General features: G+C 47.2%; 1 protein-coding gene across 6 annotated transcripts in view; it reads right to left on the bottom strand.

Moving 5' to 3' along the window:
• Positions 1-14,334, bottom strand: part of LOC109909019 (MAP/microtubule affinity-regulating kinase 4-like) — a 52,223-nt gene that overhangs the window by 22,137 nt on the left and 15,752 nt on the right. For all 6 annotated transcript variants that reach the window (XM_031795929.1, XM_020507867.2, XM_031795930.1 and 3 more), the window contains exons 2-3: positions 12,398-12,595; positions 11,263-11,316 (exon numbers count right to left, since the gene is read on the bottom strand). In XM_031795929.1, the coding sequence (XP_031651789.1) occupies positions 11,263-11,316; positions 12,398-12,595 (252 nt within the window). The remainder of the gene's footprint in view (positions 1-11,262; positions 11,317-12,397; positions 12,596-14,334) is intronic.

Raw genomic sequence — 14,334 nt, 5'->3', positions numbered from 1 at the left:
AATAGAGGCAAACACAAAGTTAGATTTCACAATGTATGAGCGAGCAAAAGCAAGGAGAAGGAAGGAGAGAAAGGGAGAAAGACAGGAAGGATAGAGAAGGAAACACACACAATGGATGGAATGTGCTGATGGTTGTGTGAGAAGGTGTCCAGCTTCCTTAGAAGTTCAAGCCCATTCTTACAAAACACAGAGCGTCACCCAGGGAGCTGCGTCTCACCCGTCTGTCCCTCTCTCTTTCACTCTCTCTCTGAAGCCCCCCCCCCCACCCCTCTCTCAGCCACCACCACCCCATGCCTCTCTCTCAGCCCCTCCCACCCCATGCCTCTCTCTCAGCCACCCCCACCCCATGCCTCTCTCTCAGCCTCCCCACCCCTCTCTCTCAGCCACCCCACCCCTCTCTCTCAGCCTCCCTATGCTCTACCCCGTGATTCTGGCCTTCTGCGGAAGCTTTCAAACAAGATATCTGTACACGGAAGTGGCAAGAGTAAAGTTGTGAGGATGATAAATATATTTTGGATTGCCTTGAGGACAGAGGGAAACAGAGAGAAGGAAACTGAGAATGATTCAAATGTGTATGCCTCAGGGACTGTGCAAGCAAATGACTAATTTCTCAAATAAACAGAACGAAGCCGGGCTGGTAAGGTGGGTTCAATGATTTAAATTGCACACACACGCACACGCAGACACTCCCATGTAGCTAGACAGAGGCATAGTTTTTGGCCCGTTGGAGCACATAAGCATACCTACTGAGGTGAAGCGCTTTCAAAACAGCCAGTGTTTCTCAGTTCAGACCAAAAAAATAACTATAAATAATGAAAGGAAAAATATCTAGGGATATGGCCAGGGGGGATAAGCCAAAAACATGAACATAGATGATGATTATGTTTTGCTTTTGCTTGTTTGTAGTGTTACTTACAAGGGGAAAGTTCTACCAAGCATGACTGTCTACTTCCTGGTAGTGATGTAATAATACATGGAGGATGTAGTAATGAGGTGATGGATTACCCAACCTGCAGCATGGTCGGACTCCATATAGCGCCTTTCGTTGGAACAATAGCCCCGCTCTCCCTTTCGTGCTGTTGCACTTTAAAATGACCTACCTAGACCAGTATGGAGACATGCTTACAGAAAAACAGAGTATGTGATGCAACACAAGATATTGATCGGTTTGTCACTGGGCCACATGATGTTGAAGCAGGCGGTGTCCACAGTCCTATTTTTGTTCACCAAGTACAACTTCAAGAAGAGGGCTAGTTTAGTGTTGTTGTATTAATGTCTTGCGCATTTGTATCCATAACACCTGCACTGAATGCAAATATTTATCAAGACCCAACAAATATACTATGGACTATAGGCTAGTGATATATGACTGTAGGATATATAGGCTAGTGATATATGACTGTAGGATATAGGCTAGTGATACATGACTGTAGGATATAGGCTAGTGAGATTAAACACTGTACAGAGAAACCTAGTTCTTGAAAAACAATTTAAAGGCAGAAAATAGGACTCACTGCTTCCCTTGTTATACATTTTTCCAATGCCAAAGTGCAGGGCAGCTGGACGCGACCATAAATCTGATGGTGTACATGTGTCCCGTCCCGAACAGACACACTGAGACAATCAGCCTGTGTGATGCAGACATGTTACATAGTAATGCGGCTAATGTGGACCAGGGCTACTGTGAGTGCCACATAGAGTACACAAGTATACATTCAGTGTCCACAAACACACATCAGTGACATGATGCAGCTCCATGCGTGAACATACAATCCAAATCAAACACACATCCCTTGAGACTGTCTGTAATTGAATTGAGGAGAGCAGAGCGCATCAGCTGTTCACCTGAGCTCTAAAGAAAAATAATCAGATAAGCCAGTCTCTCCTCTCCTCTCCTGCCACCTCCTTAATATTTTTCTCTTCCGTCATATCCCCCTCCCTTCTATCTACCACTTTCTCCCTCTCTCACACGCCCATAAATGACTTCCTGGTCCATTCTCTTGGCCCAACGTCACTGTTGCCATGCCAACCCATGTCAGACTCTATAGTCCTAGTCTCACCCCCAGGCAAGTGTCTTCCCAGGGGAGCTTCTCCACCCCACCGCTGCCCAACCATGCCCTGTATTGCCTTCCACCCTCAGCACTTGACTGGCCAAGGGAACGGACAGCCCATCCACAGTGTGCATCTGTCTAATGCAGTCCTCCCTCCCTCCCCGTCTCATCCCTGCACATCCCTCTCACCCTGTACATCACACCGGAAGCCAATCTCGCTCTGAAGCAGAAAGCAACAGAGAGAGCACAAAAGGGCAGAATTAATCAACCTCTGAGCTCCCTCTGGTTTTTCTCCTCTGTTTTGCATGGGGATTTGCACAAAGCAGCTTACTAAGTTGCCTCTCTCTCTCTCTCTCTCGTACTCTCTGTGTGTCATTGTGGGTCGAGGTTACCGTTGGGTCAGTCAGCGGTGGACACAGGCAGTTGTTGAACACAAGGCAGTGTTTTTGTCTGCGTGCCTCACTCTGACCAGTTAATCCAGGCCTTGTGTCCGAGCTCTGGCCTGAACAATCCCACGCATAGTTGCACTCACACACGGGAAAAATATGCCTGCATAGGACACACACATATACACTCGCTTTACCCACACACAGACACTTTACACAACCACATTACGCACGCACAGTCACACACAAGCACACCCCTCATCCCCCTGACCACACTGTCACGTGAACAGAGAGAGAGAGACAACGAGAGAGAGAGAGAGCGATAGAGGTAAACGGAACTCACAGGCTCCCCTCTCAAACGACTCAGCAGAGCCACTGAATAACCTGCTGTCTCTGAAAGAGACATCTATCCACGCCAAGGGCCAAGCAAGCCATCGCACATGAATGACTGCTCCCTCCCTCCCTGCATAACGATAACATCTGATGCAAGTGCCACTGCCTACACTGCCCCTAACCCCCCCCACCTAACCAACAGAATACCCCTCCATCCCTGCCCTAACTCTCTCCCCCCATACACCCCAACCCCATCCCCCCTTTCATGTCCCTGTGGGACCCAGGTTGCTCCTCTGGGAAAGGGGGTGTGATCATGCAGAAGGAGCCCTTTCATGTTGGATCAGGGCGTTTCAAGGCAACGGCTGAGGAGCAGACCCGGAGCTTCCTCGTTACAAGCCAATCTAAAACTAGTGCTGAGTTCTACCACGGGGGGTCAGACAGATGGCCCCAGCAGGGGAAGCCTCAGGGGCCAGGGCTCAGGTGAGGCGTCCCCAGGGGCCAGGACTACAGGTGCTTCCACCTGGATTGAGTTTGCCCTGTGTAGCACCCAAATGCAAAGGTAGATTGGGTTCAAAGTTCAAACACACACTGGTGACTGTTTGTGGCCAAATTGGTATAGCATAATTCCAGCCTCAGCTACAATATACCTTCACGTGTTTTAATGATTCATGGACAGTAATAATAAACAATAGTTTATTTCAGGAATTCACCTCATGTTTGTTTGACCATAGTTTATCATGTAACTGTTGACACTGAGAAGCTGACAGAGTCAAATCTACACAGAGCACGAGGTAGTACAACCTTTACTGTTTGGCAAGAAGCAATAAAACACATCCAAGTCACATGCCTATCCAGAACTACAGCAACTGGATTCAATTGTTTCCTGTAAAGGGTAGCAACAACAGTCATTAGATCCCAAAGAGAGAAGACAAAACAGTCCATGTCTACCTCCCAAAATGGCACCCTATTCCCATAGGGCTCTGGTCAAAAGTAGTGCACTATATACGGAATAGAGCTCTGGTCTAAAGTAGTGTACTATATAGGGAATAGGGCTCTGGTCTAAAGTAGTGTACTAAAGTCAGCAAAAAAAGAAACCTCCCTTTTTCAGGACCGTCTTTCAAAGATAATTCATAAAAATCAAAATAACTTCAAAGATCTTCATTGTAAAGGGTTTAAACACTGTTTCCCATGCTTGTTCAATGAAGCATAAACAATTAATGAACATGCAGTTGTGGAACACTAACAGCTTACAGACGGTAGGCAATTAAGTTATGAAAACGTAGGACACTAAAAGAGGCCTTTCTACTGATTCTGAAAAACAGCAAAAGAAAGATGCCCCGGGGTACCTGCTCATCTGCATGAACAAGCCAAAGGCATGCTGCAAGGAGGCATGAGGACTGCAGATGTGGTCAGGGCAATAAATTGGAATGTCCGTACTGTGAGACACCTAAGACAGCGCTACAGGGAGACAGGACGGACAGCTAAATCGTCCTCCCAGTGGCAGACCACATGGCAGACCACAACATCTGCACAGGGTCGGTACATCCAAACATCACACCTGCTGGACAGTTACACGAAGAGTTACACTAAGAACGCACAATCCCTCCATCAGTGCTCAGACTGTCCGATATAGGCTGAGAGAGGCTGGACTGAGGGCTTGTAGGCCTGTTGTAAGGCAGGTCCTCACCAGACATCACCGGCAACAACGTCGCCTATGGGCACAAACCCACCTTTGCTGGACCAGACAGGACTGGCAAAAAGTACTCTTCACTGACGAGTTGCGGTTTTGTCTCAACAGGGGTGATGATTGGATTCGCATTTATCGTAGAAGGAATGAGCGTTACACCGAGGCCTGTACTCTGGAGCGGGAGAGATTTGGAGGCGGAGGGTCCGTTATGGTCTGGGGCGGTGTGTCACAGCATCATCAAACTGAGCTTGTTGTCATTGCAGGCAATCTCAAAGCTGTGCGTTACAGGGAAGACATCCTCCGTCCTCATGTGGTACCCTTCCTGCAGGCTCATCCTGACATGACCCTCCAACATGACAATGCCACCAGCCATACTGCTCGTTCTGTGGATGATTTCCTGCAAGACAGGAATGTCAGTGGTCTGCCATGGCCAGCGAAGAGCCCGGATCTCAATCTCATTGAGCACGTCTGGGACCTGTTGGATTGGAGGGTGAGGGCTTGGGCCATTCCGCCCAGAAATGTCTGGGAACTTGCAGGTGCCTTGGTGGAAGAGTGGGGTAACATCTCACAGCAAGAAATGGCAAATCTGGTGCAGTCCATGAGGAGGAGATGCACTGCAGTACTTAATGCAGCTGGTGGCCACACCAGATACTGACTATTACTTTTGATTTTGACCCCTCCTTTGTTCAGGGACACATTATTCAATTTCTGTTAGTCACATGTCTGTGGAACTTGTTCAGTTTATGTCTCAGTTGCTGAATCTTGTTGTGTTCATAAAAATACTTGCACATGTTAAGTTTGCTGAAAATAAACGCTGTTGACAGTGAGAGGAGGTTTATTTTTTTGCTGAGTTGATATAGGGAATAGTGTTCCATTTGGAACGCACTCATAGTCAGCAACTCAGAAACTGGATTACTGCACATATTCTGACCCCTGCATGAACAGAATGAAAACCACTCTTCCCATCATCCTTCAACAGTGTGGGAAAATATCCTGCCCCCTCTGTATTAATTCCTTTAATATCTTAATGATACACACTACCCACTGATAAACAAACACACTGTCAGGCAGCGTCCTTATCCCTTTCTCTAGAACACACACACCAACGCGTGCACACACACGGTCTGTGCTCTTTGGTTCTGCCTCATCTCATGGTTGCTTGCTTTCTCAGGATCCCAGCTCCAGTGCCCTGGCCCCCTGGAGGACCCCACCTCCTCTGGGTTCGGCTGTCCCCATTGTTTGTCTGTCTGGAATGCTGCTCCTGGCTGAATGGGCCTGATAGAGGGATAACCCTCCCCCCCATCCCCCTGCAATGTAGCATCAGACTCTTTTGAAGGGGCCCTACATTGTGAAGGATTACACCCCACACACACACAGACTTGCACACAGGCTCTCACAGGCAGACTTATGCACACTCTTGACAGTGACGAAGCTTGAGAAAATCGTGACAACATCCAGATCAGAGAGAGAGGTGGAAGATGAGGGGAATAAGGGGGTACAGAGAGGCTGTAGGGTGGGTGAGGTGTGAGGGACAGAAGTGACATCAAGGATGACAGAGACAGGGTTTAAAGTTAAAGGGCCTAGTGTGGAATAGATCAGAGGTTGGGACTGGGAATGAGTGGGAGGTAGAGTGAGGGGTGGGGTAGGAAGGAGACATAGGTGGTGGGAGGTAGTATTTAGGGGTATGAGATAGATAGGCATGGGTTTAGGCATGGGGTTAGTAAGTGGTTGGGGGTGTTTCAGATACATCAGGCAGTTGTTTTAGGATGGGTGCAAGTGTCTGTCCTGCTCAATGTGTATCAGCTGCTGGGGATCCCCCATGCAGCCCCTAATGGGATTAGAGGGAGACTGAGTGACTTTGGGGGGCGGTGGGCCAACATGGAGCATTGCTGCTACAGCCCTGCTGTCACTGTCATATTAAAGCCTGCAGACTGCAGCCAGATTACCCCAAGTGTTCTGCAGCATTGCAGTTGGCTGGTGGGGGGCGGAGTCTGGGCCCTTAAATCACCTGCCACCGCTTGGGCGTGTCCCCCTAGCTACTGTGGGGGGTCCAGCCTCCAGAGAAACACCAGAGAGTACATCTGTGGTTACTCTGCAGTGCCTGAAGAGAGGTGATGAGAGAAGGGAGGGAGGGAAAGATAGACAGAAACTGGAAATAAAGTGGGTTAGGTGACATATAGAGAGGGAGAGGAGGTCAGAGAGTGGGGTGAGAGAGGGAGGGCGAGAAAAAGACAGGGTGGGAGAGGGGAATGTTGCAATACAAAAGAGAGCAGGATAGGGAGGGGAGGGACACAGTTGGAGAGAGAGAGAGAGAGAGAGAGAGAGAGAGAGAGAGAGAGAGAGAAAGAGAGAGAGTCACCTGGTGCTCTGGTCTAGTGTGCCCTGAATGGGAGGAGAATAGTGCTGACAGGACAACCGTCTGCCCGTTGCGCTACTGCAGCAGTATCCATCCACCAGCAAACTTCTGCATGCAGAGATCACAAACCACCCCTGTTCCCCACCCTCCAGGCATCCATCCCCAGTCCCCACTAGGAAACCACTCAACACTAGGGGTGCATCGTTAATGGCACTCTACTCTCTATGTAGGCTCATAGGGCTCTAGACAAAGGTTATATAGGGAATAGGATGCCATTTGGGATGCAGCCTGGAACAGCAGGCATTCATAAGTCATATTCTCCAAGAATCAATGGCTATATCATTACTTTCAGTCCAAAATGGATGTACCAATCGAGATTGCCCCTTTAACTCTATGGTGGCCACTTCATCACTGAAAACATGCGATGGGAGTTTCTTGCAAGCAATAACAAAAGGTCTACGAATATGTTTACTTTACAGGATGTCTGCAAAGCAATAGTAGCTAACTAATTGTGAACAGTATAATTTGCATTGGCTGGTTCCAGCCATATCTTTATCCGCGGCAGACAAATAATACCTTAAACAGAGCCACAATCGATAGCAGCGTGTTTTATATTGATTTAATTGTCCTAAGTAAGAGCCTGCTCCTGTTATGCTGACAACGAGGCTAAAGTTTGGTCAGCAGATGACGCTTTGATACAAATATGTGCACCGCACACAGGTCACCTCGTCAGATGCCTGTGACAAGATGGTTGATCAAAACATGTTTGCCTAGCAACAGGGACGCATGAGCGTGATGTCATCTGCATCAATTCTCACATTGGAGGCATGAATGCGTTGCCATGCTCATACAAAGTCAACAGCGGTCTCTAGAGGATCCATTCAGCATGTATGGACCCTCTCAGTAGTAAGTTGACTGATTATGAGACGGGTGACTGGGGTTGATTATGAGACGGGTGACTGGAGTTGATTATAAGACGGGTGACTGGGGTTGATTATAAGGCGGAGGACTGGGGTTGATTATGGCGGAGGACTGGGGTTGATTATGGCGGGGGACTGGGGTTGATTATGACGGGGGACTGGGGTTGATTATGACGGGGGACTGGGGTTGATTATGACGGGGGACTGGGGTTGATTATGACGGGGGACTGGGGTTGATTATGACGGGGGTTGATTATGACGGGGGACCGGGGTTGATTATGACGGGGGACTGGGGTTGATTATGGCGGGGGACTGGGGTTGATTATGGCGGGTGACTGGGGTTGATTATGACGGGGGACTGGGGTTGATTATGACGGGGGACTGGGGTTGATTATGACGGGGGACTGGGGTTGATTATGACGGGGGACTGGGGTTGATTATGACGGGGGACTGGGGTTGATTATGACGGGGGACTGGGGTTGTACTACAGTCATATGATGTCGGGCCAGCATACTAACCTTATTACAGCTATGCTATGCAATGTATCTATACATAGGCTCTGTCTGCCCATGAACTCTGACCACATTGGACAGTTATGTGCATCGCTCCATGCTTAAATAGAGTTCCACTGAGGGGCAACACATGATACAGCAGCACCTTCCTACAGTTCTCTCTCATATGGACAGCAACATTATCATTGCGTAGTTGTCAATGTTCCAAAATCATTGCCCCCATCACTCCCATTGATTTGTAGCTAGTGGTGGCTGAAGTTAGCTGAAGTTTGTAATGGCTGTTTAGAGAAACAGAACTATGGATTATATGGGTGTGCATATTTCCCTTTCAAGACGATTCGATACGTATCTAGATGGACTCCGATATGATACAGGAACGACATGTTTTAGTTTGAAACGATTCAGTGCGATGAGAGAACGTTTGTATGTGGTGTGTAAATTATGGATGTCTATGGTGTATGTACTATGTAGGCACCTGAGCAGAGCCATAAAGGAGACCAGGATTCTACCACCCCACTACCAGATTATGGGGGGCAATGTAGACAGTTTTTTGTCCCCATACTTTGCTTCTGAAATCACCATCACCCACTAATGAACTTGGCATTTTTGAGGTTAAGTGTTTGAGCTAGTAATGTATCAATATTTACTGTTTATAAATTAGCTATGACATAGCCAATGAAAATATAGCACATCTTTGGATTTCACCCACAATTCAAAATCAAATCGTTTTGAACTTTTGGAAGTTTTTAATGGAGTGATCTCCTCTTGGGCCATGCAGTGCGCCTCGCACATGTCATTGCTGTCCTCGTTATGAAATGATCAACTTTATCCTGTATATCTAAGAAAGTTACCATATACAGTGCATTCAGAAAGTATTCAGACCCCTTGACTTTTTCCACAGTTTGTTACGTTACAGCCTTATTCTAAAATGTATTTAATAATTTATTCCCCTCATTAATATATACACAATAGCCCATAATGACAAAGCGAAAACAGGTTTTTAGAAATGTTTGCAAATGTATTAAAAATAAAAAACACAAATACCTTATTTACATAAGTATTCAGACCCTTTGCTATGAGGCTCAAAATTGAGCTCAGGTGCGTCCAGTTTCCATTGATCATCCTTTAGATGTTTCTACAACTTAATAGAAGTCCACCTGTGGTAAATTCAATTGACTGGACATGATTTGGAAAGGCACACACCTGTCTATATAAGGTCCCACAGTTGACAGTGCATGTCAGAGCTAAAAGCCATGAGGTTGAAGGAATTGTCAATAGAGCTCAGACACAGGATTGTGTCGAAGCACAGATCTGGGGAAGAATACCACAAGATTTCTGCAGCATTAAAGGTCCCCAAGAACACAGTGGCCTCCATCATTCTTAAATCGTTAAATGGAAAAAGTTTGGAACCACCAAGACTCTTCCTAGAGGTGGACGTTCGGCCAAACTGAGCAATCGGGGGAGAAGGGCCTTGGTCAGGGAGTTGACCAACAACCCAATGGTCACTCTGACAGAGCTCCAGAGTTCCTCTGTGGAGATGGGAAAACCCTCCAGAAGGACAACCATCTCTACAGCACTCCACCAGTCAGGCTTTTATGGTAGAGTGGTCAGACGGAAGCCACTCCTCAGTAAAAGTGACATGACAGCCAACTTGGAGTTTGCCAAAAGACACCTAAAGAACTCTCAGACCATGAGAAACAAGATTATCTGGTCTGATGAAACAAATATTGAACTCTTTGGCCTGAATGCCAATCGTCATGTCTGGAGGAAACCTGGCACCATCCCTACGGTGAAGCATGGTGGTGGCAGCATCATACTGTGGGGATGGTTTTCAGCGGCAGGGACTGGGAGACTAGTCAGGATCGAGGGAAAGATGAATGGAGCAAAGTACAAAGAGATCCTTGATGAAAATCTGCTCCAGTGCTCAGGACCTCAGACTGGGGCGAAGGTTCACCTTCCAATAGAACAACGACCCTAAGCACACAGCCAAGACAATAGAGGAGTGGCTTTGGGACAAGTCTCTGAATGTCCTTGAGTGGCCCCACCAGAGCCCACACTTGAACATCTCTGGAGAGACCTGAAAATAGCTGTGCAGTGACGCTCCCCATGCAACCTGACAGAGCTTGAGAGGATCTGCAGAGAAGAATGGGAGAAACTCAACAATTTCTCCTTTAAATGGCCTTGAAATCACTGGTATGTTTGCAGCAAAATTGTTATTTGGGATCCTTGGGAAGTCCCTACCCTAAACCATGATCCTAACCCTGACCCCTACCCCAGTGTTTCCCAAACTCGGTCCTCGGGTCCCCATGGGGTGCACGTTTTAGTTTTTGCCCTAACACTACACAGCTGATTCAAATGATCAAAGCTTGATGATTAGTTGATTATTTGAATCAGCTGTATAGTGTGAGGTCAAAAAACAAAATTTGCACCCCTTGGGGTTCCGAGGACTGAATTTGGGAAACTCTGTCTTACCCTAACCATAACCTTAACCATTTTAAATTTCAACTTCAGATGGGGTAGGGATGCCCCACGGATTCTGGACCTCAGGGACCGCAGCAAAACCATCAAAACATCCCAGAAACTATACGCCTCCTAGACCAGTAGAACTCAGAACGAGGTCAAAAGTTAGGCCATTGAATCCTCACACCATCTCACTGCCCAAATGTCCACCAAAACAAGTACACAGGAGACCACTTCCTGTCACAGTATTTTGATAGGTGTTGAGCAAGTTATCAGCTGTGTAGGGAGAGAGAGCGCAGACAGAGTGCAGGTCAGCATAATATAGTCAATATTGAAACAAAAACCATGACGTTAGGAAGGTTGCATTCAAGCTGATAAATTCTGCTCCTAACCATCACTATCTCAAATGACATGAAGATTATGGTTCTCTTGATGCTTCTTGATGCTGTTTGTGTCTTGTAAAACTGTGTGACGTCGCATGCTTTTTCGGCCTCGTTTCCAGACAAGACTTTTATTCTCCAAACCGTTTCTCATGACATGCACACAACAGCACTCACCTTCTGTAGGCTGGTCGGGTTGAGCTGATTTTTGTCAATGATCTTTATTGCAACCTGAAACGTTGAGAGACAAATCATTACAATCAGTGAAATCAAAACAGTGACATATGTTTAGATTTTAATAGATCCCAAAGCTCAAACTCTAAAACAAACCAACAAGCTATAAGGCCCCATATGTGGCTTAACAGCGTGGTTTGTCTCGGTCAAAGTGTGAGTGAGACTAGGACTGTAAATGTATATGGTTCACTACACACTGCTCTCCACATGATCCCATTCCATGTCATTGGTTTAACTTTTAACAACCCTGTGGAATTATGCACCTAAAAATGTGGGCTTTATGGGCTAACGTTACATTACGTTACATAACTACACAGGCCTTAAAAGTCATCACAGACTAGAAGAACAAACCCAGTCTTGTTCTTTCCATAAGTTTCTCTAAAACTACAACTACCATCCATCCCTCCCACATGTTCCATGCTCTCACCACAACCAACCTGTCAAATGGCCTATCACAAACCTCATTGGCCGTGTGCACTATTCCTACCAGCCTAACCCCATTCTTCAGTCAAGTACCCACTTCTCTACCCCAGCCTCCCCCTCAGTCTAGCCCATCCACACCACCAGCCCAGTCCAGTCTCACCCCTCAGTCTAGCCCATCCACACCTCTAGCCCAGTCCAGCCTCACCCCTCAGTCTAGCCCATCCACACCACCAGCCCAGTCCAGTCTCACCCCTCAGTCTAGCCCATCCACACCACCAGCCCAGTCCAGTCTCACCCCTCAGTCTAGCCCATCCACACCACTAGCCCAGTCCAGTCTCACCCCTCAGTCTAGCCCATCCACACCACCAGCCCAGTCCAGTCTCACCCCTCAGTCTAGCCCATCCACACCACCAGCCCAGTCCAGTCTCACCCCTCAGTCTAGCCCATCCACACCACTAGCCCAGTCCAGTCTCACCCCTCAGTCTAGCCCATCCACACCACCAGCCCAGTCCAGTCTCACCCCTCAGTCTAGCCCATCCACACCACCAGCCCAGTCCAGTCTCACCCCTCAGTCTAGCCCATCCACACCACCAGCCCAGTCCAGTCTCACCCCTCAGTCTAGCCCATCCACACCATCAGCCCAGTCCAGTCTCACCTCTTTGCCCGTCAAGATATGCCTGGCCAGCTTGACCTTGGCGAAGTTGCCCTTGCCGATGGTCTTGAGCAGACGGTAGTTGCCGATGTGCGGCTGCTCGTCCGAACACGAGGCGATAGAGTTCCGGCATCGTGCTCCGAGTGATCTGCTCGACCAACCAGTGCTCTTCTCCGAGCGGCTCGTCGAGAGAGAGGTATGCTGGGAAAAGAGAAAGGGGTCATAAACAAAATTTAAAATAATCTAGCTGCATCGCATCTTGACATCAATGGTGTGAAATCACATTCTCTGCCAATAGCTGATTCTAGAACACATACAAGCAATTTAAGCAGACATCAGCTAAGAAATTCTGGTGAACTAGAACCCCCAAATGTCTACACGTCTGAAACTACCAAAGCCAACATTTATAGAGGGCTTTGTGGAATGGAATTGTTCATGTCGAGTGTTGAGTGGCCATGAGTAATTCATCAAGGTCTGTTGTGAAAAACCTGTTAATGCTATTAGAGTAAGCTATTGGGCTGACAGTAAATACTGAGCAGTGCCAAGCTAGCTAACAGGCTAACACATTAACACGGTTAGCAGTGGCTCATGAGGCCTATGGAAGCCAAGGAAGGCAGCTAATCTCATTCCACCCCACATTGCTGGCATTCTTCACATGCATGCTCCTCTGAGGTCATAAAATAAAGACGGGTGGCATGGTGCAACTCAGCATCTCCTAATCGATCTGCTCTGGAATGCCCGACACCACACTGTAGCGTACAGCTAGCTGCGTTTGCACGCCAACGCGACATAGCGGCTCAACATTCCTCCTACACGGTGCCTTGGCTCGATGGGTTACCCATCGCAGCATGTTCCAAGTCAACAAAGCATAAACGGAGAGTTTGGATAACACAATCTATGACAACATTTGGTTGAATCATTTCAAATCCCTAACGACGTTTAGAGAATAGTTTGGATAAGAGTCACAGCATGGTGTTCCTGAAGTAACAGAGTCATTTGAGAGAAATTACACTTTCCAACGTAGTATCAATAATGACCTTATGATATAGTGCCAATGCAGGAGCATGAAGAAAAAGAGAGGGAGGAGAGAAGGGAGAAGTGGAGGGACGAGGTAAAACTATTTTTAATCAACTGAATAATTTAGGCGAGGTGTGGTGAGGGAAGGGAAATGTGGGGCCCCTTATGGAACAGGGCAGGAGAGATGGTGGTTTCTAAAATATGGCCTTTTTTCCTTTCCTGGTGACTTTACCTTGACCTTATTTGAAAAGATCACAGTGTTCAAGGTAAAGAGGGGAGGAAAAGTCACTGAGGAAAGGGGATAGCGTTTGAATGAATCTAACCATCCTCACCACTCCGATCTCACTAAAACATGAATGAAGTAACATTTTAAGGATTTATTTATCCATATTTATTGAGGAACTCACTACAATGAAGATAATGATAATTTTGTGGTATTTAAATCGTGTTAAGCCAATGCTTCAGAGAACGCCCTGAAATTAGTTTCAACTGTCAAACCACGTTATTATACTTAGGCGGAGATATGACGACATTAATCAACAACGCAGCCTCTACATCCTTGGCTAAAGAAGGTAGGTAAGGACTGATAGATCGTCCTTCCCTTGTTCAATACATTTGAAAGCGGTTTTCCTTGCAACCTGTCAAAAACTTCCAGCCTCAAATGCCTATTCGAATGCACCCAGAGAGATAGACGGTAGGATTGAAAAGACAGATGCAGGTGGGGTGAGGCCCACGATCTCATCAGTAGCCCTAAGCACAACCAGTTCCCAGCTTCAGACCACAGCCATGTGTAGGCTAGCACAGGGAAGGCATACTGTATAATAAAGCATACTGTATAACCTTCAGACAGAATAGTGCACCCTAACTCCCAGGAAAGATCCCGCTGCCTGACTGAGACAGTCTTTCTTTAAAACCCATGCGCA

The sequence above is a fragment of the Oncorhynchus kisutch genome, linkage group LG18 (genome assembly GCF_002021735.2).
Source record: "Oncorhynchus kisutch isolate 150728-3 linkage group LG18, Okis_V2, whole genome shotgun sequence".
Classification (NCBI taxonomy): Eukaryota; Metazoa; Chordata; class Actinopteri; order Salmoniformes; family Salmonidae; genus Oncorhynchus; species Oncorhynchus kisutch.
Note: the sequence above shows the minus strand (reverse complement) of the source record. Positions and strands in the feature narration are given on the sequence as shown.